The sequence below is a fragment of the Urocitellus parryii genome, chromosome 6 (genome assembly GCF_045843805.1).
Source record: "Urocitellus parryii isolate mUroPar1 chromosome 6, mUroPar1.hap1, whole genome shotgun sequence".
NCBI classification, from domain to species: domain Eukaryota; kingdom Metazoa; phylum Chordata; class Mammalia; order Rodentia; family Sciuridae; genus Urocitellus; species Urocitellus parryii.
Genome location: NC_135536.1, coordinates 81,642,639 through 81,670,020, shown reverse-complemented (window position 1 = coordinate 81,670,020; position 27,382 = coordinate 81,642,639). Strand labels below are relative to the sequence as shown.

The following is a 27,382-nucleotide window of genomic DNA, read 5'->3' as shown; positions in this document are numbered from 1 at the left end:
TTATTATCGCCCAGTTATGGGCAAGGATACAGAGGCAAAGAGATGAGATAATGTCCTGAGTGTCTTGGAATAAGTGGTCCCTGTCATATTATAGGGCCTCACTAGAGAACCAAAGCAATGGAAATCGCTGGAGAGTTCCAGGCAGGGCAGCAAGGCAGCACAATCTGTGCTTTAGCAGACACATCCTGATTTGAGTAAGAACTGACTCCAACAGAAACAAGATTTCAGGCAAGGAGAAAGGTTAAGAGAGACTGCAGTCACCTAAGCACAAGATGGTGCTGGCTTCAGCTAATCTTGACATGGTGGAGATAAGAAGGGCTTGAGTCCATGGGACTTTTAAGAGGACAAACAGTGGCCATTGATCAGACCGAGCCCGCCAGTTGTTCCTCCTAAGGAAAATGGGAGGTGGAGCAGATTTGAAGAGGCAGGGATGAGTTGGCTTTTGGTTGTAACGTGTGTGAAGTTCCCTAAGGCTCTCCCAGATGGCAATGTCCAGTGGGAAGTTGACTACATACGACTGAAGCTCGGGAGTACTCTCTAAGCTGCAGATAGAGTGCATGGGTGGCAACTGGGGCCCTATGAGTAGATGAGATCCCTTCAGCAGCCAGCCTGGAAGAAGAAGAGAAACACAGGTGGGCCTGAGCTCTAAGGACCACTAGTTTGTAAGGAAGACACCTATGGAAAAAAAAAAAAAAAAAACATGAGCAGGTGAAGAGGAGGAGGAAAGCCCAGAAAATGTGTCTGAGAAGCTGAGCAGGAAATATATATATATATACATATATTTTTTTTCTTCTAAACAGTGAATGTGAAGAGGCTCAGACAAGACAGGTTGAGAAGAGGAAGTAGGTGTCTCTTGATTAAATGATTACCACAGCAGGCGGCCTTTATCTGGCTGAGATAGCCACACAGGTGATGTAGATAATGTCATTGCCACTCATGAAGGTCCTGTTGGTTCAGCCTTGGCAGGGAATCCCCGTCCGGGCTGCAGAAACATGTTCCATCTATTAGGATAAGATGATAATTACCCACCAGTAATTTCCTAAAGTGTTTGCCTTAGAAAATTCTGTTTCAAATGCAGTTAACTAATAATTACTGAGGGCCCACCCTAAACCAGGCAGATAAAATGCCTGTATTTCTGCATCTGACTTCTCCCAGGAGAAGAGCTTCTATTGTGATATGAGGCTATACTAGTTTTCCAAGGCAGCCATAATCAAGTTCCACAGACTGGGTGGCTTCAACATTAGAAATTTAGTGTCTCAGATTTTTGAAGGCTAGAAATCAAACAGGGTGTTAGCAGATTGTTTCTTCTTTCCTTGGTTTGCAGATGGCCAGCTTCCCTACATCCCCATAAGCCTTTGCTCTGCATGTAAGCATTCCTGATGAGGTTTTGTATGCCCAAGTTTCCCCTTCATGTAAGGACACCACCCTGACATAATCACCTCTTCAAAGCCCTCATCTCCGAATGCAGTAACATTTTGAAGTACAGGAAATTAGGGCTTCAGCATATAAATTGGGGGATGGGGGCATAGGGGTTTGTATTTGAATTTTGTTCTTTAGGGTCTTGGCAATATCAAAGAAAAATGTTGTTTAAATGTGTTTTAGGCAGCTTGTTCGTTGCTGTGACTAAAAGACCTGACCAGAACAATTTTAGGGGAGTTAAAGTTTATTTGAGGGCTCACGGTTATCAAGGTCTCAGTCCATAAACAGCCAATTCCATTCCTCGGGGCTCAAGGTGAGTCTGAATATCATGGCAGAAGAGTGTGATGTAGGGAAGCAGCTCATATGATGACCAGAAAGCAGTGAGCGAGATTAAGCTCAGCTCATCAAATATATACCCCAAAGGCACATCCCAATGACCCTCCAGCCACACCCTATCCACCTTCAGTCACCACTCAGTTACTCCCTTCAGGGGGATTAATTCACTGATTGGGTTAATGCTCTCATAACCCAATCATTTCTCCTGTAAACATTCTTGAATTGTCTCATACATGAGCTTTTGGGGGATAGCTCACTTCCAAACCATAACAAAATGATAATAGCTTGGGGCACAAAAAATGTAAGCAAAAGCATTTTTATTATTTTGTCAAATTCAGTGAACATCGCTGTTCCATCTAATTGAGTCCCTAATAAAATATTAAGTTAAAAGGTGAAGTCAGAAAAAGAATAGGTTTATTGAGTTTGTCAAATATGATTTTTATCAATGTGTCAGCATTTCCTTCCATTTTGATGGCATAATGGAATCACCCTACTTTTGAAAATTCTGTTATGAACAGTTCCAGTCCTTATCACTTAGGGTTGATTGTAGTAAGCTCTCCTGGCTGCAAGAGGAATAAGTGAAAATGATCAGAAGAAATTTTTAGAAGTTGCTCCTCTAGGTCCCACAGCTTGTGCCAAAGGGACACTGCCTACCCCCATACAAACACCCCAAGATGCAAACTCTGTGCCATTGGTTTTGTGCATAATAGTTGTTCCCTCAATGCTGTGTCTACTCGTGGTCTCTATTTCTAGTGGAATAGACTTTAGTCAAATGCTAGTATTCATACATTTAAAGGGCAATTTTTTTAAAAAAAACTTAAGTGTTTTGTTAAAAGCAGCTAACGGGTCTCCTATAACAATGCTGTAACACAAGGATTTGAATTTCATACCCACTTCAGTCTCTATTCATCTTTTAAAATGATACTGCTCAACAAAGATGCTGAGCCTCCTGTGGAGGATGTAAGATGTGATGAGCAGAGGCGAGGAAGCCAGAAGAGGGCAGTGTAGGGATGATGGGCAGGTGGGACATCTGAAAAGAAGGATGAAGTCTGCTGCTCCCTGTGTAAGTGGTTAGGTTGGCTCAGCTTGGCCCCACCGACTTGTATTTGTTCTAATGTTGGAAAATTATCCAGGTAGGTATGAAGGAAAGGACTTCCATTGATCACAAGAAAAATTAGGTCTATTAGTATTGAACACCAACCCTACCCCAACGTATGAACAGACATACACACACTTTATTTTCCTGCCAGTAAAAGGTTCTGCACCTGTAGTCCTGAAAATTCAGGACTGGCTCCTTTGGACATTTCTCTGGCATTTTTTAAGATAAAATAAAATCTGAGCTGGAAACAGAATAGTATCTTCACTGTTTTCAGAGGGGAAAATGTAATGAAAGATTCTTAGTTTTGTCTTCGAGTTATTATACTCACAAAATAATGCAAATATAGCAAATATGACATCAGCAAACATAGTTAATTTAACAAACACTTATTGAATACTTCCTGTGTACCAGTCCCTACATATTAAAAACTGAGAATGATAGACTGGGGGTGCAGCTCAGTGGGAAAGCACTTGCCTAGTGTGCATGAGGCCCTAGATTCCATCTCTACCACAAGAAGAAGGAAAGAAAGAAAAAGATACCATTTCTAATTTTGAGGATGAACTCTCCTTTTTTATCCATGTGTATAAAATATCAAAGAAAAATTAGAATAACAACTGCATTTTAAACAAAACTTATTTGCCAAGCTTCTTGCCTGACACCTGCTGAAAAGAAGACAGAATCTATCATCTCTATAAGAATTTAGGCTGAGATTTTGTGATACTTGTCAGTTAATCTGGAAGCAAAGAGAAAACTCAAATTCTAGTTTTTACTGGGCCTCTTTTTTTTTCCAATTTTATATTTTTAATGCACACGAAATAAACTGGACACTGAATGGCATTAGATTTGTCAATTAATTAGGAGTTTACATTTTAAAATTACATTTCAATACATTTCTGTAGTCAATAATTTATGATGTATGAGTCTGCAGAAGTGGTGGCTCCCAATTCCATTTTATGGATCAGGATCATTGATTATAAGAAGTTGAGTGAAATTGGAAACATCTTGGGCTAGAATCACCTAGTTAAGATTTGAAGTGAAATTAGAGGTCACATTCCAGGAACCCTATGCTACTAGTTAAACTATTGAATACCAACTGCAATTATGTGGGTACTCCTATTTTCTATCCCCATCATTCTTTTTTTTTTGTTGGTCGTTCATAACATTACATAGTTCTTAATACATCATATTTCACAATTTGATTCAAGTGGGTTATGAACTCCCACTTTTACCCCGTATACAGATTGCTATATCACATCAGTTACCCTTCCATTGATTGATATATTGCCTTTCTCGTGTCTGATGTATTCTGCTGTCTGTCCTATTCTCTACTATCCCCCCTCCCCTCCCCTCCCCTTTTCTCTCTCTACCCCTTCTACTGTAAATCATTTCTTCGATTTGTATTATCTTGTCTTACCCCTCCTTTCCTCTTATATGTCCTTATGTATAACCCTGAGGATTGCCTTCCATTTCCATGCGATTTCCCTTCTCACTCCCTTTCCCTCCCACCTCTCATCCCTGTTTAATGTACATCTTCTTCTCAAGCTCTTCGTCCCTACCCTGTCCTTGTTTACTCCCCTTATATCAAAGGGGTCATTTGGTATTTGTTTTTTAAAGATTGACTAGCTTCACTTAGCATAATCTGCTCTAATGCCATCCATTTCCCTCCAAATTCTATGATTTTGTCATTTTTTAATGCAGAGTAATACTCCATTGTGTATAAATGCCACATTTTTTTATCCATTCATCTATTGAAGGGCATCTAGGCTGATTCCACAATCTTGCTATCGTGAATTGTGCTGCTATGAACATCGATGTAGCAGTGTCCCTGTAGCATGCTCTTATTAGGTCTTTAGGGAATAGACCGAGAAGGGGAATAGCTGGTTCAAATGGTGGTTCCATTCCCAGCTTTCCAAGAAATCTCCATACTGCTTTCCAAATTGGCTGCGCCAATTTGCAGTCCCACCAGCAATGAACAAGAGTGCCCTTTTCCCCGCATCCTCTCCAGCACTTATTGTTGTTTGACTTCCTAATGGCTGCCAATCTTACTGGAGTGAGATGGTATCTTAGGGTAGTTTTGATTTGCATTTCTCTGACTGCTAGAGATGGTGAGCATTTTTTCATGTACTTATTGATTGATTGCATGTCCTCCTCTGAGAAGTGTCTGTTCAGGTCCTTGGCCCATTTATTGATTGGGTTATTTGTAATCTTATTGTCTAATTTTTTGAGTTCTTTGTATATTCTGGTTATTAGGGCTCTATCTGAAGTGTGTGGAGTAAAGATTTGTTCCCAGGATGTAGGCTCCCTGTTTATCTCTCTTATTGTTTCTTTTGCTGAGAAAAAACTTTTTAGTTTGAGTAAGTCCCATTTGTTGATTCTAGTTGTTAACTCTTGCACTATGGGTGTCCTATTGAGGAATTTGGGGCCTGATCCCACAGTATGTAGATCATAACCAACTTTTTTTTCTATCAGATGCCGTGTCTCTGATTTAATATCAAGCTCCTTGATCCATTTTGAGTTAACTTTTGTGCATGTCGAGAGATAGGGATTCAGCTTCTTTTTGATGCAAATGGATTTCCAGTTTTCCCAGCACCATTTGTTGAAGATGCTATCCTTCCTCCATTGCATGCTTTTAGCCCCTTTATCAAATATAAGATAGTTGTAGTTTTGTGGATTGGTTACTGTGTCCTCTATTCTGTACCATTGGTCCACCCGCCTGTTTTGGTACCAGTACCATGCTGTTTTTGTAACTATTGCTCTGTAGTATAGTTTGAAGTCTGGAATCGCTATACCGCCTGATTCACACTTCCTGCTTAGCATTGTTTTTGCTATTCTGGGTCTTTTATTATTCCATATGAATTTCATGATTCTTTTATCTATTTCTACAAGAAATGCTGTTGGTATTTTGATTGGCATTGCATTGAACTTATAGAGAACTTTTGGTAATATCGCCATTTTGATGATGTTGGTTCTGCCTATCCATGAGCAGGGTATATTTTTCCATCTTCTAAGGTCTTCTTCTATATCTTTCTTTAGTGTTCTGTAATTTTCATTGTATAAATCTTTCACCTCTTTTGTTAGGTTGATTCCCAAGTATTTTATTTTTTGGGGGGAATATTGTGAACGGAGTAGTTTTCCTCATTTCCATTTCAGAGGATTTGTCGCTGATATACAGGAATGCCTTTGATTTATGCGTGTTGATCTTATATCCGGCCACTTTGCTGAATTCATTTATTAGCTCTAATAGCTTCTTTGTAGACCCTTTTGGGTCTGCTAGGTATAGAATCATATCATCTGCAAATAGTGATAATTTAAGTTCTTCTTTTCCTATTTTTATGCCTTTAATTTCTTTCGTCTGTCTAATTGCTCTGGCCAGTGTTTCGAGGACTATGTTGAACAGAAGTGGTGAGAGAGGGCATCCCTGTCTTGTTCCAGATCTTAGAGGGAATGCCTTCAATTTTTCTCCATTCAGAATGATGGTGGCCTGTGGCTTTTCATAGATTGCTTTTATGATGTTGAGGTATGATCCTGTTATCCCTAATTTTTCTAGAGTTTTGAACATAAAGGGATGCTGTACTTTGTCGAATGCTTTTTCTGCATCTATCGAGATGATCATATGGTTCTTATTTTTAAGTCTATTGATGTGGTGAATAACATTTATTGATTTCCGTATATTGAACCAGCCTTGCATCCCAGGGATGAATCCTACTTGATCATGGTGTATAATTTTTTTGATATGTATTTGAATCCGATTCGCCAGAATTTTATTGAGGATTTTTGCGTCAAGGTTCATTAGAGATATTGGTCTGTAGTTTTCTTTCTTTGAAGTGTCTTTGTCTGGTTTCGGAATCAGGGTGATGTTGGCCTCGTAGAATGAATTTGGAAGTTCTCCCTCTTTTTCTATTTCCTGAAATAGCTTGAAAAGTATTGGTGTTAGTTCCTCTTTAAAGGTTTTGTAAAACTCTGCTGTATACCCATCCGGTCCTGGGCTTTTCTTAGTTGGTAGTCTTTTGATGGTTTCTTCTATTTCCTCTATTGTTATTGGTCTGTTTAGGTTGTCAATATCCTCCTGACTCAATCTGGGCAGATCATAAGACTTAAGGAATTTATCTATGCCTTCACTATCTTCTATTTTATTGGAGTATAAGGATTCAAAATAATTTCTGATTATCTTCTGTATTTCTGAAGTGTCTGTTGTGATATTGCCTTTTTCATCCCGTATGCTAGTAATTTGGGTTCTCTCCCTTCTTCTCTTCGTTAGCATGGCTAAGGGTCTGTCAATTTTATTTATTTTTTCAAAGAACCAGCTTTTAGTTTTGTCAATTTTTTCAATTGTTTCTTTTGTTTCAATTTCATTAATTTCAGCTCTGATTTTAATTATTTCTTGCCTTCTACTTCTTTTGCTGTTGTTTTGCTCTTCTTTTTCTAGGATTTTGAGATGAAGTATGAGATCATTTATTTGTTGGTTTTTTCTTTTTTTGAGGAATGAACTCCAAGCAATGAATTTTCCTCTTAGAACTGCTTTCAATGTGTCCCATAGATTCCGATATGTTGTGTCTGTGTTTTCATTTAACTGCAGGAAGTTTTTAATTTCCTCCTTAATGTCTTCTAAAACCCATTGATCACTCAGCAACCTATTGTTCATTCTCCAAGTGATGCTTGATTTTTCCTTCCTTCCTTTATCATTGATTTTCAGTTTCATTCCATTACGATCAGATAAGATGCATGGTATTATCTCTACCCCTTTATATTGTCTAAGAGTTGCCCTGTGACATAATATATGGTCTATTTTTGAGAAGGTTCCATGTGCTGCTGAGAAAAAAGTGTAACTACTTGATGTTGGGTGGTATAGTCTATATATATCAATTAAGTCTAGGTTGTTAATTGTGTTATTGAGTTCTATAGTTTCCTTATTTAACTTTTGTTTGGAAGATCTGTCCAGTGGTGAGAGAGGTGTGTTGAAGTCTCCCATGATTATTGTATGGTGGTCTATTAGACTCTTGAACTTGAGAAGAGTTTGCTTGATGAACACGGCTGCACCATTATTTGGGGCATATATATTTATGATTGTTATGTCTTGTTGGTGTATGGTTCCCTTGAGCAGTATGAAGTGTCCTTCTTTGTCCCTTTTGATTAACTTTGGCTTGAAATCTAGTTTATTAGATATGAGTATGGACACTCCTGCTTGTTTCCGCAGTCCATATGAGTGGTATGATTTTTCCCAGCCTTTCACCTTCAGTCTATGAATATCTTTTCCTATCAGATGCGTCTCCTGTAGACAGCATATTGTTGGGTCTTGTTTTGTGATCCATTCTACTAGCCTGTGTCTCTTAATTGGTGAGTTTAAGCCATTAACATTTAGGGTTATTATTGAGATATGGTTTGTTCTTCTATCCATATTTGTTTATTGATGTTACTAACCCTGATTTGTTATCCTCTTTGACTACTTTCCCCCCTTTACTGTCCTATCTCCCATTGTTGGTTTTCAATGTTATTTTCCATTTCCTCTTCCTGTAATGTTTTGCCAAGGATTTTTTGAAGAGATGGTTTTCTAGCTGCGAATTCTTTTAACTTTTGTTTATCATGGAAGGTTTTAATTTCATCTTCTAATCTGAAGCTTAATTTCGCCGGATACACGATTCTTGGTTGGAACCCATTTTCTTTCAGTGTTTGAAATATGTTATTCCAGGATCTTCTAGCTTTCAGAGTCTGTGTTGAGAGATCAGCTGTTATCCTGATTGGTTTACCCCTAAATGTAATCTGCTTTCTTTCTCTTGCAGCTTTTAAAATTCTCTCCTTATTCTGTATGTTGGACATCTTCATTATAATGTGCCTAGGTGTGGATCTCTTATGATTTTGCACATTCGGCGTCCTGCAGGCTTCTAGGATTTGGGAATCTGTCTCATTCTTCAAGTCTGGGAAGTTTTCTCGTATTATTTCACTGAATAGACTTTTTATTCCTTTGGTTTGGAGCTCTGTGCCTTCCTGTATCCCAATGACTCTTAAATTTGGTCTTTTGATATTATCCCATAATTCTTGGATGTTCTGCTCATGGTTTCTTAGCAGACTTGCTGAGCTGTCTATGTTCTTTTCCAGTTGAAATACTTTGTCTTCATTGTCTGATGTTCTCTCTAAGTGATCTACTCTGCTGGTAGTATTCTCAATTGAGTTTTTAAGTTGGTTTATTGTTTCCTGCATTTCTAGAATTTCTATTTGTTTGTTTTTTTATTACCTCTATCTCCCTGTGAAATTGATCTTTTACTTCCTGGATTTGTTTGTCAATGTGATCTTTCATTGTCTGATTTTGCTGTCTCATGTCTTCCTTGAGACTCCAGATCATCCGAAGCATATAAATCCTGATCTCTTTATCTGACATTCCATCTGTTGCAGCTATTACCTCTTCTAAAGTTGAGTTGACCTGCATTGCTTGTGGTCCTTTCTTTCCTTGTCTTTTCATACTGCTCGCGTTTCTTTCTGCTTGGTGCAACTGTTGTGTTTTTGAAATTTACCCCCTATTTATTTATGTTGCTCTTGTATAGTTGGAAAGTCTCCCTTGCAGGGCGGGTATTGGCTGTGCTCCTCCTCTAATTATGGTGGTCTGTCTACCCCGCTGATCGGTCGCAGGTCTGCCCCCGCTGCGGGCACGGGTGGTGGCTTTGCTCTGCCCCCACTCTAATTGTGGTAACGTAACTACCACGCCCTGGGGTCGTTGGTCCTGATCTGGATGTGGGTGGCGGCTCTGCTGGGTCCCCACTCCAATTGGTGTGACGAGTCTACCGCGCTGGCAGACCTCTAGGCCGGTGGGTCGCAGTTCTGCACAGTCCTCACTCCCAATGGGGGTACCTGACTACCTCTCCAACGGGTCGCTGAGCCCCCTCCGGACCCGGGCGGCGACCCTGCTCCACCCCCACTCCAACCAGTGTGACGCGACTGCCTCGGTGTTACTGGGCCTCTTTTCTCTTGGCATTTGACTCTTGGCATTTGACTCTGGATAGCTGCTATTGATACAGAGCTTTGGTCAGGACCCCTGACTACATAGGGCCCGCCCATTATTCAGTGGCCTTGCAATACCACAGCCAAATGAATGTGGCCAGACTAGGTTCTACAAAGGGCTCTTCTCTTATCTTTCAATATGCACACTATTTAGGCTTATTTTTAAATGCCAATTCCCCATTGCATGAACAACAACAACAAAAAAAAAAAAACCTAGGAACTGACATAACAATTATAATCAATCTTATTGATTATTTGGCAACAAGTGGATTAAAGGTTCTTGTTACAAACCTACTGAATTATTTACTTTAAAAGTCTTGGGTGTTCCCTAGCTTCTAGGGAATGAAAGACCTTTTAGTTCCCAGAAGTACAGGCCTCATAGCTATCTCATAAAAACTCGGGCACTTTTTTTTTTTTTTTTGCCTTAAATATATATGCATGGAGTTTTTCCCAATTTTTTTTATTGTAGTGAAAATACATATAATACAAATTTTACTATCTTAACTATTTTTAAGTGACCAGTTCAGTGGCATTAAACTCTTTTATATGCAACCATAGCTACTATCCATGTCCGTAATTTTTTCTACGTTATAAAATTGAAACTACCCATTTAGCACTAACTCCCTGTTCCTTCTTCCCATAGCTCCTGGCAATGACCATTCTACTTTCTGTCTTTATGGTTCTGACTACTCTAACTACCTCATATAAGCAGACTCGTGTAGTATTTGTCTTTTGTATGACTGGCTTATTTCACTTAGCATATGTCCTCAAGTTTAACCTCTGTTGTAGTGTGTGTCAGCATTTCCTTCCATCTTAAGGCTGAATAATACTGCAATGCATGTATATATCACATTTTGCTTATCCATTCATCCCTCAATAATCACTCAGGTTGCTTCTACATTTTGGCTACAGCAAATATGCTGTTTTGAATACAGGGCTCTGAGACCCTGCTTTTAATTCTTTGGGGTATATACCCTAATGTGGAATTACTGGATCACATGATAATTCTATTTTCAATTTTTTGAGGAATCACCATACTGTTTTCCATAGTAGCTCCACCACTTTACATTCCCACCAATGGTGCCCAAGGGCTCTCTATTTCCTCACCAACACTAAGTCTTTGCTGTTACCTTTTTCTTTTTTTTAATATAGTAGCATAACAGGTGTTCATGGACGTTTACTTTTGTACTGTTCTTGGCAGGTGGTGACCTACCTGGCAGGCTGTGGCCTACAGAGCTGCCCCATGCTTGTGGCCAAAGGATACCCTGACGTTGGCTGGAACCCCATTGAAGGGGAGCGCTATCTGTCCTTCCTGAGGTTTGCCGTCTTCGTGAACAGTGAGTCCCATATTTTCTGTCCCTTTTATACCCAGACTGGCAAAATCACACATATGTATAAGGAAAAAAGGGGTCGTTTTCATTGCTTCCTGTTGATAAATATGAGAGGTTGTATAGGGGCTTGGCAACATGGACAGAGATCGATGTTTTTAAAAAGTGGAGTAAGTCAGAACTGAAAAGCTTCAAGGGAGAAGCTCATATCCTGTTGAAAAGATAAAGACACATCTTTATGGAGGAGCTGATGGTGGAGAGGATCTCTTTTTTTATACATGTATATTTTTATTTTGTTTGTTTATTTTTATGTGATGCTGAGTATCGAACCCTCACATGTGTGAGGCAAGCACTCTGTCACTGAGCCACAATCCCAACCCTAGAGATGATCTTTGAAGGGTCATGTTTCCAAGATTGTCTGGGAGAATCAAGCCAGACAAGGATCAAGAGTAAATCCAGAGACAGAGTCCTGAGCTATAATCCAGGTCCAGCAAGAAACTGTGCATGGGCTTGGACTTGTCACCTCTGCCTACTTCTTATACTATCAGCAAATGAGGGGCTTTTATTAATAAACCGTCTCAACTGTTTCAGAGAGCTAAATACACATGATTCTCCAGATCCCTAGAATATTGGATGTGTGGACAGACAGATGGATGGAAGGGTGGGTGGACAGGCCAATGAAAAAAATTAAAAATAACTAAATAACTGTAAAAGGTAAAACAAAATTTTTCACCCCCCTAAATAGTATTCTTCTCAGTAGAAATCACTTTCTATTTGCAGTGAATTCCAGCACTACCAAGATTCTTTAGTTTAAGCAGAATAATTTGCTAAATATTATATAAAATGAGCAGACTAGTTTCTTGAAAAGGTACCTCATCTATCAGGATGTTGTTATAGTAATAATTCACTCATATTTGCATTTGTTATAGTCCTTGTCCCTTCTCTGTTTTGGGTTCCAGGCTAATGAATCCTTCTGGCCTGGTTAAGTGCTCTCAAAGGGGGATTGCAGCTAGTAGAAAATCATGCCAATTGTTCTAAGAATTTATCTCAAAATATATTGGTGTGATGTGATTATTGTATCCACATGTGCTTTTCTTGTCTCCCTCCACTCCCATCCCACATGCTTACTCTCTTGTGTATACCTCTCTACCACCATACTGCTTCTTTTTTGTTAATTTTTTATATGATAGAATGCATTACAATTCATATTACACATATAGAGCACAATTTTTCATACCTCTGGTTATGTACAAAGTATATTCACAATTCATGTCTTCACACATGTACTTTGAATAATGATGTTCATCACATTCCACCATCATTTCTAAACCCATGCCCCCTCCCTCCCACTCCCACCCCTCTGCCCTATCTAGAGTTCATCCAATCCTCCCATGCTCCCGGTCCCTACCCCACTCTAAATCAGATTCCTTATATCAAGGGAAACATTCGGCATTTACTTTTTTGGGATTGGCTAACTTCATTTAGCATTATATTCCCCAACTCCATCCATTTACCTGCAAATGCCATGATTTTATTCTCCTTTGTTGCTGAGTAAAATTCCATTGTGTATATATGCCACATTTTTTTATCCATCTATCTACTGAAGGGCATCTAGGTTGGTTCCACAGTTTAGCTATTGTGAATTGTGCTGCTGTAAACATTAATGTGCCTATGTACCTGCAGTGTGCTATTTAAAGGACTTTAAAACACCATACTGCTTCTTAATTTGAATGATTTCCATTTTCCTGGGGCTTCCCCTGTCCCGACTGGATTACAACCTTTAAGATGCTTTGTTTTGTTCCCCTGGACTCTCAGCCAGGTTCCTTATCAACTGCCTCCTGCTTCTCTCTACATGTTCTTCACTGCAGCTTCCCATATTGATCACATCTTTGCTAAATTGCTTTGTTCTCTTCAGGGCAGTTCTAGAATATTCTCTAATAATCTGTTCCACTTCCTATCCAAATAATCATTTCAGAATTGACACAGTTATAACAGTATAGAGACACATTTTTGAATGTGTGAAATGAATATTAAGAATTCATACATCTCACTAAATTATGTAAATAGACTGTAGGGCAGACAAACTAGAACAAGATGAACCTATTTATCTAGGCCACCTTCACAGTCATGTCAAGAGTTTTATTTAGTGAAAATGTGGATATGAGTTTGAAGGTAAATGAAACCACTGGCTATACTCCATCTGTATTGCCCAAATTTCAGCACTTGCTTTCGCTAGTTGGGTACAACCATATGGAACTCAACTCTACACCAAATGTTTTATCTGCCCCCTTTACTTTCAGGTTGTTTTATATCTTTTTAACATAGTCTCTATAGTACAGTTTTAGAATGCAATTACAATTGGCCCATCAGTGGGCAGATATATGCATTTTAATTTAAAGTTTAGTGTACCTCTAAAATATAAAGACCATATTTGGTTTTGGCAAAGGAATTCAGGTTCTGCTTTCAAAGAATTTATAGTATTTTGAGGGAAGTATACATTGACAGAGATCACTGTTTTAAAAAAGTGAAGTAAGTCAGGGAGAACTGAAAAGCTTCAAGAAGGGAAACTCATATCCTGTTGAAAAGATTGGACAAGTCTTCATGGAGGAGCTGAAGTTAGAGATGATTTTGAAAGTTCAAGTTTCCAGATACAGAGATACGGAGAGTTTATCTAATCAGACAGCAGCACGTTCAGTGGCCTGAAGGCTAAAGCATACTGTTCTCAGGAAACAGTGGTTTGTCAGTCCAGAGGGTGGCTATGTGGATGGCAGTGGTCAAAGTCGGGACTTAAAAGGTAGCTAGATGGCTATAATTGCAGGCAGGACATAAATGCAAAGCTGAAAAAGTTTAGTTTTGATCTGCTATGTGGAGAACTGGGAAACCTTTTTAACAAAAGAGAGACTTATGGGTACCACTGATAGCTTCTGTGCTCAGGTTGTAACAAATTATAACAGTGAGGGTAGGAATAGACTCCAGGAGATGATATCCAAAAGAAAGTATAGACAAGATTCGTAGGGCTGGATGGTGATAATGATGAGATGCCAAGCTTAGTGTGTTGAGAGAAAAGTAGCAGAATTCACATTCTAGCTTAGAGATTTGAGGGTAGGAAGAAAATAAATAAGGAGAATGTGGTTTGGAATGAAGCACAGTAAACTCAGTTTCTGTCAGATCATATTGATTTTACAGCGACAATACTCAAATAGAGGCTTCCCTAATTTGGTTGTTAGGATAGAAATCAATCAGTCAACAGATGGATACTGAATAGATTTGTAGACCATTTATAGTTAAAATGGTTGAGAGTTTATTGTCACAGAGGCGAGCATGAAAAAGATAGATATGCAGAGTATAAAAACGTATATATTTTTAATACCTACAGGAGGAAGAAGAGTGACTCAATCACAGTAACACAGTAGAGTTTGGACAGGAGAACAGAGGATCAAAATTGGCTCTATCACTCACTAGCTGTGTGAATTTAAGCAAGTTAGTAAACTTTTCCTAGCCTCGGTTCTTTTTTTTTTTTAACATAAAACAGTAATAGCATCTACCTTACAAAGTCATTGTGAAACTTAAATGAAATAATTCATAGAAAACTAAGATTAACACAGTGACAGAAACATAGTAATCCTGAAATTATGTTAATTATTGTTGTCCATAACCTTTACAAGTAAATAGATTTGGGGGGATCTCCAAGTTTTTATACCTAAGAGATCATTGAAAAGGATATTCTGGCTACTTTTATGGCCTCTGCTCAGCAGAACAGATCCTCTGCTCATCATTGAAAGATAAAGTTGGTATGGGGGATCACAGTAGAAGACAAAATAATGTTTGTGGTGGTTGATGGTGAGTGATAGTGGGTTTTCTTATAATGAGTGATGAATGGTAATGGTAGTGATGGTTGGATATTATGGTTGGGTGGTGGTCATAGCAGGTCATGGGAGTGATCAAGGTAGGTGATGGAAAGCAATGGTAGATGTGATAATGGGTGATGGGTGGTAATGAATGACTATAGGGGTGGTTATAGTTTGTGGGAAGGAAGAAAACAGCTAACACACTGAACATTGACCATGTGTTGGGCACAGTTCAAAGCACTTTTACATGTATTAACTTTCTTAAATCATACAACAATCCAGTGGCATAGTATGTTAGTCTCTTTGGGCTGCTATAACAAAACACCATTGATGAGACATCTTATAAACAACAGAAACTTATTTTTCACAGCCTTTAGAGATTGGAAAGCCCAAGATCAAAAGCACTGGTATAGTAGATGTCTGATGAGGTTCCTGGTTCATATGTGGCACTGTCTATCCGCACCTTTCCATGATAGAAAGGGCAAGACAGCTCTCTGGGCTTCTTTCATAATGCCATTCACGAGGGCTTCATTCTCATGACCTAACTTCCTCCCACCTCTAAATACCATCACCTTGGGGATTAGCAGTTCAACATATGAATGGGAGGGGGGGGGGCACAAACATTTCAGACCATAGCAGGTAAGTAAAATTGTCTTTATCTTTTTATAGATGGAGCCCCTGAAACTCAGAGGGGTTAAATGCTTTGTCCAGAGTCATATAGGGAGGAGGACACAAAGTCAGGATTTGAGCCAAAACAGTTTGACACCAGAGACCTTCCCAGCACTGTCTCCCTGATAAATAAAGAGAAGTAGCATTCTCTACTTAGAACCTGTCAAAATTTTTGGCATTATTTAATTATTTTTAAGTGCCAATTTTTTTAGCAAAAACATTTCTAAGAACCAATCAAAAGCTTTTACTATATCAAAATAATAAATATGCAGTTTCCTTCTAACATTATTTTACAAGTATCTCAATGTTTTTGGAAAAATCTTTTCAAACAAGATTTACCTTTAAAAAAAACTTCCTAAAGCAAGTCATTATTTCCATATATATATTTTATGAACCCACTGAGAAGCCTTGGGCTGCATTTAACTCTGGGAGTAATGAAACCAAGAAGCTCCTAGTTACCTGGCAATGGCAAACTGTGTAGCCAGGCTACACACAGATGTGTCTGTGACGATTCCTTTTCTAATGTAGCTTCTCACAAGGGACAGGTTTCCTCCTAGTCTGCACAAAGGGGAAGTTATTCTGTGCTTTCTTAGAGACCTTGGCATGTTTTAGTAATATCTCCCCTAGACCATAAATTCACATGTGAGGAACATACTGTTTTGCAGCTTTGAATCTGCATACCCAGGCAGATTTGTAACCAGTGGCCATAACTTGGGCATCTGTCAGTGACATGCAAAGAGTTACATGAGAGACTATGAGAAGTGATGCTCAGGCCCTAGAAGTGCTGCCCTGAAGCAGGAAACCAAGCAGATACAAGAAGAATTATCAGAAGCAAGCCTGGCATATACTAAAAACTCCCAACCACACCTATCTATGTAGTGACACGTGACTGTTGGCATGCCAAGAAAATGCGGTTTATTCGAATCTGGTAAAGTTGGTATAGGAATGCATAGGGAAGAAAGTGGGTGTTGAATAACATCTTAAATGGGGATATATTTTAACAGAGTATAGGGAGATTATAGTGATGGGTGCTTGAGATAGGAGACAGACATCCATTAGGGTCAAGAGTTCAAAGTGCCATCCTAACTTTGAAGTCATGTAAAGTATAGATGAGATCATCTGTTTCATTTCTGCCCACATATTTGTGTTTTTAGGGTCAGAAATAGATATTGTGGTTGATACTAAAGACTGATGTTGGATAGGACTGAAATGTGAAAAACATTTTTTTTCCTCAAATTTACAATACAGTCAGAAAGATTCAGCAAATTCTGGAAAAATTAGCCAAAGTAAAGAATTTTAAAGTGTTCAAGCTGTATGTGAGCATCATCACAGTGTTGTCCTCAGGAGGCACTATGAGTACGACACTGTGATGTTGTGTATCCTGTTTCCTGCTTGATGTTTCCATTCATGGGCATCTCACGTGTTGTACACGTAGACCAATGTGGCAAGAGAAGGTAGAATACGATATTATTGATATCATCAAGTGGCTTGGAAGGTTGAGGAAGGATCACAAGTTCAAGGTCAGCCTGGACAACTTAGCAAGACCCTCTCCCAAATTAAAAGATAAAAATGGCTGGAGGTGTAGCTCAATGATAGAGCATCCCTGAGTTTAATCCCCAGTACCACCACCAAAAAAAATAGAATTAAATAGATAGTAAAAATAATATACATAATAGAAAATAAATTCCTCAAATGAAGAACCTAATGGGACCTTATGGACCAGTGTCCAGAGCACCTAAATCAGAAAATCTGGTCTGGATGAAAGGATGTCTGTTTCTTTCACACTGAGTGTATGCTCAGTAGTTCTCCAAAGTTTCTGGGGGGCTCAGTGGTGCTACTAACCAAGTGTCTTGACAGTAGACCCAAATGTCCAGAATCCATGTATATGTGGACTTTATCGATCATTTCACTGATAACAATAGCATGAAACCTGATACCTAAAAAAAAGAATTAAGTATTTAAGCTGAAGCTGAAATGGAAAAAAAAAGGAAACCTGCTTTATCAACATTATTCACACAAAATGGTATTATTGTGAGCCTGATGCTCATCACAAGTTGATCTTCATCAACTCAGAGAAAATACACATATTTATCAGGTGAGCTCTAGTCTATCAGAGCAAGCACACATCAATTCTGACTCCAGGTTTTCATCTCATTCAAGTTTTATTACACATGTTTTTAAAATGCCATGTGACTCAAAGTTTAGTCAGTGGGCAAAATTTTAGCCAGGGTCTGTGATTAAATTCCCATCCTCAGAATTCCTAGGCTCCTCCTGTACCAGTCCACCCGTATTTCATTTAGTCCTGTGGCTTTGAGTTCTACACATATGCCTAGGATCCCCAAATGTGCATTCCCAGCTTTGTCCTCTTCACTGAGCCCCAGACTTGTGTATCCTGTTGCCTGCTTGATGTTTCCATTCATGGGCATCTCACATGTTGTACACGTTAGTGATAAATCTGTAACTATCACTCCAAACCTGTTCTTCCCCCAAGAGTCCTCATTTCCTTAACTAGGACTGACAACTTTATAGCTACTCCAGCCAGTTGTCAGGTAGCATTCCTTATTCAGCATGTGTCTTATCCTCCTATCCACTTCATCAGCAAATTCTCTTGATTGGTTATCGAAAAGATTTCTGAGGTCAGTCTGCTTTTCTCCATCTCCCATCACCATATCCTGCTCCTATCCACTTCATCAGCAAATTCTCTTGATTGGTTATCGAAAAGATTTCTGAGGTCAGTCTGCTTTTCTCCATCTCCCATCACCATATCCTGCTCCAGGCTGTTGTTATCTTCCACCTGAACCACCACACTTGCATAGGAACTGAATTCCCTGCTTCTACTCTCACCCCTATTCCAGTCTGTCTGTTACATAAGAAAAATTTCATAATCTCACTGGTGTGAAATAATAAGCACTTATTTCTTATATATCTGCAAGAGAGTGGAGAGGCACTAAAACAGTTCTGAGGTCTGATCAGATGATTCTGTTCTGTTTATCTCATTCTGAGATCCAGGCTTCATGTCTTGTTCATTACTTGTCCCCCGTTCCTAGACCAGTGACTAGAGTGTAGTGCGCTCAACAGATGGTTGAATGAATGTGTAAATGGGCAAACAGTTCTGGTTTGCTCTCTATGCTATAATAGTAGTTTATGGACTCAACAGTTTATGGACCTCTCTTCTCAGACTGGAAGGCTCTAAGCTTGTAATGATGGTTCATACAAGTCTCCTGGCACCATATCAAAGTTTGCCTTTTTCCAGAAAACAGGTTTTTGGTCTGACCACCATCCTGCCCTATGAATCTCCCAGTGAATGAGAGTAACTCTAGACTCGTTCATGCTGCCCACCCCACCCCCCTGTGGTAGTGTTTTCTTCTACTACACTAGGACTTGATTGGGGAATCGCTTCCTTTGCTTGGGACTAACTCCAATCTGAGGAAATGGACAACCAGGCACTCAGAAGCAGAGGCTGACAATTGTCTGGTAATGCAGTGATGGCTTGTCACCCTCGGTTTTCCTCCCAATCATGCTAAGCTTCTGTCTTGAGTCTCAATAAAGTCTTTTCATTTATTTAAAAAATATATTTCAAATGTCTATTTTATGCCAGATGTTAGCAAGAACCTTAAGTACACAGGGCTAAATGATTCAGATGTACGAGCCTGTTCTTATGAAATACACAGTCTAGAGAGAAAAAAAGATACAAAGAATGAGTCCAGGGTATTTGAGACCATGGGGATCCCATGCTCAAGCTGTTCCTGAGGGACAAAATGAATTTACCTAGGTGCAGAGTTTAAGCCAAGGGAATAGGAAGGAGAACATTCCAGGAAATGGAACTTTGAAACAGAAACTGTAGTTAGAAGGCAGAGTAAGAAATGATGATGAGCTGAAGATAAAATCATTGCATTTCTATTCTTTGTCCCTGTGGTGAGTATGACTGTTTTAACAATGTAAAATGGGAAAATCATTTCCATTTCCATCCACCTGCTCGGGAATGTCAGGGGAAAAGATGGTAATATGAACACAGCATTGAGAACCTTTGAAGAAAGACTGTGAACATTCATGCTGTTATTAAGTTCAGTATTTATTTTGGAGCTCAAGCAAAAACATTTTCGTAAGCCCTTGGGCAAAACTAGTTTACCTCAAATCTCTCTCTCCCTTGAAAAATGCCCTCAAGGTCAATATTCAGCTTTTCCAGAGTTGATTTGGTTAGCATAAAGCTTGCTGAGCTACAGGTAATTAGGAGGAGAATGTTCTTTCTCTTGGAACATGCTGTCCTTCCTACCTTGTAAAGCTTTTGGAAAATTTTTTCCTTGTTTCCCTCTCTAATTAGCAACAATAGTTGGACTTCAGTTTCTTTCTCTTGCAGGGTACGCTCTGCATCCCCCACAGATGTCCAAATCCACATAATCAAGGGATAGCTTCCTGGTTGGTTATAGGAGCCAGCCTAATTAGCTTAGCTCTGAAGACATGAAACACAGTTAAAATAAGGCTAATTGGGCAAGTGAATTTCCATAGCAAACTCAACATAGAACCCCTTGTCCGATTTTTCAGCTTCTGTTGCACAATGTGGTTCCATATCTCCATCACACTCTACAGTGCTGATCCCTGGGGGAGAGTTAAGTCCATCATACTGGCAAAAACTGTCTGGCCCACCAGCATTTCCACCAGGTGACTAAAAGAATCACAGCACTTGAATAAGCTTGATTAAAAGGGTTGTTTTTGCCTCCATTTTTCACTCCAAAAAATTCAGTTTTAGCTTCATTATTTTTTTAATGAAAAATGACAACCAGGAGGATGGATGGGTATGCTACCTTGTAAGTATTGGGAGCCAGAAACATTTGAAAGTGGTGAACCATTACTTGCATCTATGACTTAAGAGTATATATTTTTAAATATGTTGATTCTCCTGGTCCTTCTATGGAAGTGTCCCTCCTATCAATAAACCATATCAGGTAAAAATGCTGGGTTCAATCAACAGCAAAGCAAGGTCATAAAAGCATTTTACAAACTGCACAATAACAAGGGTATAACGTAGCATCTTCACAAACTGCACAGTATCGTTCAACATTTCCTTGGCTTTTCTCTTGCAAGAATATGTTTATTCTTTCTACCATAACATTATTGTGATTATTTTACCCTGTTAACATCTCCTAATTTTTCTCACATGGATTCCAGTTTAATAAAAACTAATTTTTTTTGATGTTGTGCATTAGATGATATCTGAAGGCAAACTTCTTTACAAAACTTTTAGAGTCTTCCTGAAATATTGAACTATAAAAAGTAAACTGGTGAGCTGTTTAACTTTAGGTTAATGAAACTTCTCTTGGTATATGATTGCAATCTTGAATTTTGCCTGCAGTGCAGAAGGTTAGGTGGTAAAAGAGGATGTCAACAAGACAGGCTCTGGGACAGGATTGCAGCTGTGGTTTCAGGTGGGTGCTGCAGGGCTGGTGACACATTAGGTGTGCTCATATGTAAGGGATGGGCCCAAAGTAATTTCAAGCACTTGGACAGCAAGCTCAGACCCTCCATGCTTCTGGACATGATGGAACTATTGTCTTCTTATGGATTAGACTAACGAACTCTCTGAAACTAGAGAGAGGGTAGGAGTATCTTAACAGGGCCAATGAGATCATGCAGTGTGCATTCTAGCTAAAATGCTAGAATGAGGAGCCAGGTGTTTTGGGCTTTCCATTCTGATGTTCTAATCACAACATTTCTAATTTGATTCATAAATATTTCCTTTAATCATAATTTAAATTGATATAATGATTTTAAAATAGGTAAATTATTTGATTCTCCCTCCAAAAAATGAAGCCTAATTCTTCTGCCTTTAATGTGAGCTGGACTTAGTGAATCACTTCTAATGAATAGAATGTAGCAAAATAGTGATAGATTACCAAGTTGCTAAAAGCACTACCACATATGCCTTACTCTTCTTGGATCATTTACTCTGTGGGAAGCCAGCTTCCATGTCAATGATGACATTCCAGAAGCCCTAGGAAGAGCCCAATATGGTAAGGAATTGAGGCCTGCACCCAACATCCAGCAAGCAACTGAGGCCTCCTGCCAACAGACCTGTGTATGAGCTTGGAAGCTGATACTCCAGTCCCAAACCCGCCCACAGAAGACTGTAACCCTGGCCAACCCTGTGACGGCAGCCTCAAGGGCCCAGACCAGGACCACCCAGCTTAGTCACTCCCAAATTCCTGACCTAGGGAAACTGAGACAACAAATACTTAGCTTTAACCTGATAAGGTTTGAGGTATTGTTTTACACAAGAATATATAACACAATAGCCTATGACAATGCAAACACTATTTGGGTGTGTGTGTGTGTAAGTGTGTGTGAATAAACATAAATTTTTATATGTTTGTATAGAACAAATATATATCAATTCATATCAATATCAATCTGATAATAAACACTATGATTTAGAAAAAAACTTTTCTTCAGGTGTATCTAATATGCAATCCCAGAAAGGTTTTGCCTTTGACTCTTGGCTCAGGGATTAAATTCTCACACAAAAGTTAGAATTTCTCCTGAGACGGAAGGTATGTTTTATGTTGTTTTAACTGTAAAACTCTCTAAATGCAAGTATTAGGTCTGGCAAACCATGACTATCCCTCCCTGAGTATTCCAGTTCCACTGCTTAATCACCTGTTCAGGAAATGAGACCCTGTCTGTTTTCTATGATTTATCCAAATAGAAATGGCAACAGAACACAGTTCTCCAACCTTTTACCTTATGTCAGACATTTATAGGAATAACCAAGAAAACTTCCCCCCAGTAGATTCTTTATCTGGATAGATAATTTCAGAAATGCCCTCAAGCCCATCCATACAAACCTGGCTGTTCTAGGGTACACATTAGACTCTATGACAGTAATAATGTCATAAGCTAACATGTCACCTCCCTAGAGTTTAATTGAGCCATACCAGCTTGAGTTGTCACCTTATCTCCTTTCAAGGAAGGAAGCAAATTGATATCTCCTCGTGGAGTTAATAAAGATGTAAAGCTGTTTTTTCTGAGCCACTCATGATTGAACCGTTAGTAGACTCAGTAATATATTACTAGCCTTCTGAGATCTAAATATAGTGAAATGATCTCAGTGGTTCAAAATCCTGAGCCAAAGAGGAAAATTCTATGCTATCATAAACAGATCTTTCTGATCTTCAAATAGATATTGACCTTGGCAGTATTTCCTCATAGACTTAAGACTCGGAAACAAGCTGAATGACATGTACTGCTCAGCCAGCTCCTCGACTGGGAATAACTTCTGGGGTACCCTTTCCAGTGAGAAGGAAACGGTGCCTCTCTTCCTTAGGTGAGAGTGTGGAAGAGAACGCCAGCGTGGTGGTTAAGCTGCTCATCAGACGCCCAGAGTGCTTTGGCCCAGCCCTGCGGGGTGAAGGAGGAAACGGCCTGTTGGCAGCCATGCAGGGCGCCATCAAGATCTCTGAGAATCCGGCTCTTGACCTCCCCTCTCAGGGATACAAGAGAGACGTGTAAGTGAAAGCAGTTGCCTTCTTCAGGATATGGTGGGTGAGCTCCCAAACACTGTGAACACCCAGCTGATTAAAACAGTATCAAAAACTTGCCCCTGTAGAAAATGCATAGATTTTTTTCTTTACAGTCATTGTTAAAAGATTTAAAATCCCTTTGTCAAGTGCATAATCGTCTTGACTCTTCCAGCAAGCCTAGTGGAGTGTCTTTACCTTCTATACCGACTCCACTGGCCTCAACGGGCACATCCCCAAGGCAGCAGCCCCTTCTGGCCTCCACTGCCCCTCCCTCCAGCCTCACCACTAGAGGAAGCTGTGTGGAGGCTGAAAGGCCTGGACCAAGGTGATGATCATTGTCTAATCCAGCGCACTTCCTTCAATACTTTGACCTGCAACGTCTCACCTGTCACTTTTAAAAGCATTGCCTTCTTCTCCCTCTTCTGGAAGGATGAGGACTACTCAGAAAAGTGTTTCTATTTGATTCCTTAGTGGGAGGCACCACAGATTATGAAAAGTCATACAATTAACAACCTTGGCATTGAAAGGTGAAGGGTACAGTGGGCAGATTATCTGATCACCTTGTCACTGTCCCCTGTCAAGTCTTATGATCACTTCCCTTTCTTTGTCACAGCCTCTAGATTAGACCCCAGAATCTACAGAATGGGTATAACCCAGCAGAGCTAACTTTCTCCAGGTAGTTGGCTTTTTTCTTTGTCATCAGTTCTGGTAGGTGACCTGGTAGACTAGAAAGAACCCAAAATATGTGCCTATCCCACTTCCTCATGTAACATAAGGGGAAACTGAGGCCCAAAGTCATGTTGCTTGTTAGCACAGCAGGACATGGACTTAGCCCTCCTGACTCCCTGGCCAATGGGACTTTGCATATATGCAAGGAGGAAGAGGGAATGAATGGTGGGCAGCATCTGAACTTGTGCCTGAAAGTTCGTGGGCTCCTAGGGATGCCATGGGCAAACAATATCCACTTGTAAAGATATGAGAGGTTCCAAGGGAAAGTTGAGCAGAGTGCATGTTGCCATATCAAGCAGCTCAGTGTAATACATGGCAGCACCCGCCAGGTAACCTCACACCTCCCCATGTCGATTCTCTCTACAGCCCGGACGAGGAGGAGGAGGAAGAAGAGATCGTGCATATGGGCAATGCAATTATGTCATTTTATTCGGCTCTTATAGATCTGCTGGGCCGCTGTGCTCCTGAAATGCATGTAAGTGACGGAGTCCCTAGAAAGCAACTCTGAGAAGCCTCAGTAGAGAACACTGGAGGTTTCCTGAACTCGGTTCCCTCCTCTGTGTTTGGCATTTGCTATCATGCCTTTGTTCCTCTGAGGAGCATCAAAGTTGTTTCTATCTCAAATACCCGATTGTGCAGCTTTCTATTGGAAGGACTCCTGGGCAGATATCCAAGGGTGTGGTTTCCCTGTGGCACTAGTTGGCCACATCTACTACAGACTTTACTTCAAAAGCCTTCCAAAATTATGTTCCTCATATGCCTCAGTTTGGTTAAAATGTGACCAACTTGATTCCTGATCATGGTTATCATGAATGGCCTCGAAAGTATCAAAAGGACCCTCAGTGTATAAAATTCTCTTTTCTTGATGGCTATGGCATTTGATCCGAAGAAAGCAGTCTCTTCCCAGAGTGCCTGTCTGATTATTTATCCAAGATAGATCTTTGCACATACACACACAAAGGTGGTTCAGTTTATAAAATATTTTCTTGGACTTCCAGTTTTGATCTAAAAGCTATGTCCTTTTCTATTTGCACCCCTGCTGAGTATAAAGATTCACATCATCAGTGAGGGAGGAAATTATTGCTTTTCATATGAAAATAAAATCCAAATCTTGGTAAAGAAGGCTGAATGGAATTCTTGGAATTCCAGTTCCTGGGATGATAAATCAGGTTTACCCACATAGACCTGTCTTTCCATTTTTTATGCCTTTCAACAAAGAAAGCTTGGAGGGAGCCAGGGAAGCAGCAGGGTGTTCTGCAGTCTTGGAAGGAGAGTGTCCCCGTGTGTTTAAACTCTAGTTTTCCTGATCATCTCTCTTCCCTTTCAGAAGCAAGTCGGTTTATTCTCAGGAAGGCAGCCTGGGAAAGCTAAGCCACCACAGCCAGTTGGGAAAGAGTTCCTACCTGCTTGCCTCTGTCCCAGCACCTTACATGTGTGCACACATCTTTTCACACCCCCTCAGTGGCCCCTGCTCTGTCAGGAGGAGGAAAGATGCCGTCATTACTAACAGCCTTGCCTCTATCCACAGGAAAGGGAGGTCCCTTCCCTGGGACCATGGAGCTTCAGAACCTAGCAAGCCATCAGTGCATGTGGTGCAGATCTGAACCTGAGCTCCTCACAGTTCACTTCCTGGCAGAGGGCTCACTGTCCCTCTCCAGAGACAACACAGCAGGAGGACATGCATGCCCACTGGGTGCATGCTGCCTGGCCCATTGGTGTCTTTATGTCTTTATCCACTCTGGGATAACTCCACCAAGGCACTCAAGTTCTCTGACATTCTCTATACCCTTCTTGCCCACCTCCCACCCCAGCATTAATCAGGCTTTAGGAAATTGAGATTCATGAGCCATTTCTACATTTACTAGAATGCTGGGGTCTGGCATTGTGATCACATTGATACCACATCTGTCATGCCCATGAGAGGCCCCTGTGGTGCTCTCACATTAAGAAGCCACCTGCATGCTGTACATTTACTGCTGAGATTTGATTGTCACTTTAACTACATGACCATTTCAGCCACAGCAAAGGACTCCAGTGGCCTCCTTCATCAGTTATTCAGTAGCCCCTCTTCTTGAAAATCAGGAGCAGGCTTCTCTTTTCCTGTGGCCAAGAGTGTCTATAGCAATTAGAGGAACATAGAAGTGTACCTGTTCTCTTAAATAGACCCATGTTATTGCTGAAAGTGTGGAGGTGGGGTGGAGTGGAGGTGTAGGAACTTCATCTATCTAATCTCTTTTTCCAAACCTACCTTACAGCTCATCCAGACAGGAAAAGGGGAAGCCATCCGGATCCGGTCCATTCTGCGCTCCCTGGTCCTCACAGAGGACCTAGTTGGGATCATCAGCATCCCCCTGAAACTGCCCTCCCTGAACAAAGGTAGGGATGTAGGCAGGCTAAACCTGCCAGTCTTCCAGCAGCAGCAGGACTCCATCCCCAGTACAGTGTCTTCCATGGCCAACTTGCAGTACAGGCTGCCCAGGGAACATGCCTTGCTCTTTTTCTGGTGATGAGGAGTTTTCTCCTCTAGACTTCAGCTGGCTCCTCTCTGCATCAAGGCAACCGAATCTGTCCCACAGGGTTAGACAAACCTCACCATCCTCCAAACACACTGACCCTCTGAAGAAGTTTGGTGGAATGGGGCAAGTGGAAACTCACACCATGGCCTTCCTTCTTCCTTGTCTCTGTGCCCCAGATGATCAAGGCAACGGGCAATGGACAACGTACAGGCTGTATTCTGCCACAGTCCTGAATACCTCACAGCTGAGGATCCTAAAAAAGTTTCTTCCCCCCAAATGCTACATGGAATATTGGACATCAGTCACCTTTGCACAACTCTCACAAAAGTATTTTGTTTCTGAGTCACTCCACCTGCTTTCCTGGCAGATGGAGAAACTGTAAAGATAACATGACTGACCATTGCAATGATTCCCAAACTGATGTTTCATGGAACATTTTTGTTGGAGATGTTAATAGACAGACATATTAATAAGGGCTTAGGGTCAAATAAGCCTGGAAAGTTCTGTAGAATACATCACACTTTTGTAACCTCATGAAGCATGGTGAGATGATAAAGCCTCTGAAAAAACATGTGGTAAAGAAAAAAAGTGTTGAATTCAATGTTACCCAAGAAGTGTTTTTTGAGCAAAAAATGTTTTTGGTTTTTTTTTTTTTAACTGGGGATTGAACCCCCAGGGCTTTGCAAATTCGAGGTAAGCACTTTGCCACTGAGCTATATCCCAGCCCAAAACACTTTTTTATATCCCACAAAATAATGTTCTTTAAAACACCAAGCATATGCGAGACATCATGTCAGCCTCAGCAGCCATTCAGGCCCGAGCTGGAGGTGCTCGGTGCTCGGGGCAGGAGGACCAGCAGCTGCACCCTTCCCACCTGCCCACCCAGGGAAGAGGGTGGGCACAGCACAATATTGTATTCCCAGAAAACAGACAC

At 40.3% G+C, this 27,382-nt stretch overlaps 1 protein-coding gene across 1 annotated transcript in view; it reads left to right on the top strand.

The window, feature by feature from the left end:
* Ryr3 (ryanodine receptor 3) overlaps positions 1 to 27,382 on the top strand; it is a 364,780-nt gene that overhangs the window by 217,001 nt on the left and 120,397 nt on the right. The window contains exons 43-46 of the mRNA XM_026390365.2: positions 11,046 to 11,181; positions 23,008 to 23,188; positions 24,299 to 24,407; positions 26,188 to 26,308. Of these exons, the coding sequence (XP_026246150.2) occupies positions 11,046 to 11,181; positions 23,008 to 23,188; positions 24,299 to 24,407; positions 26,188 to 26,308 (547 nt within the window). The remainder of the gene's footprint in view (positions 1 to 11,045; positions 11,182 to 23,007; positions 23,189 to 24,298; positions 24,408 to 26,187; positions 26,309 to 27,382) is intronic.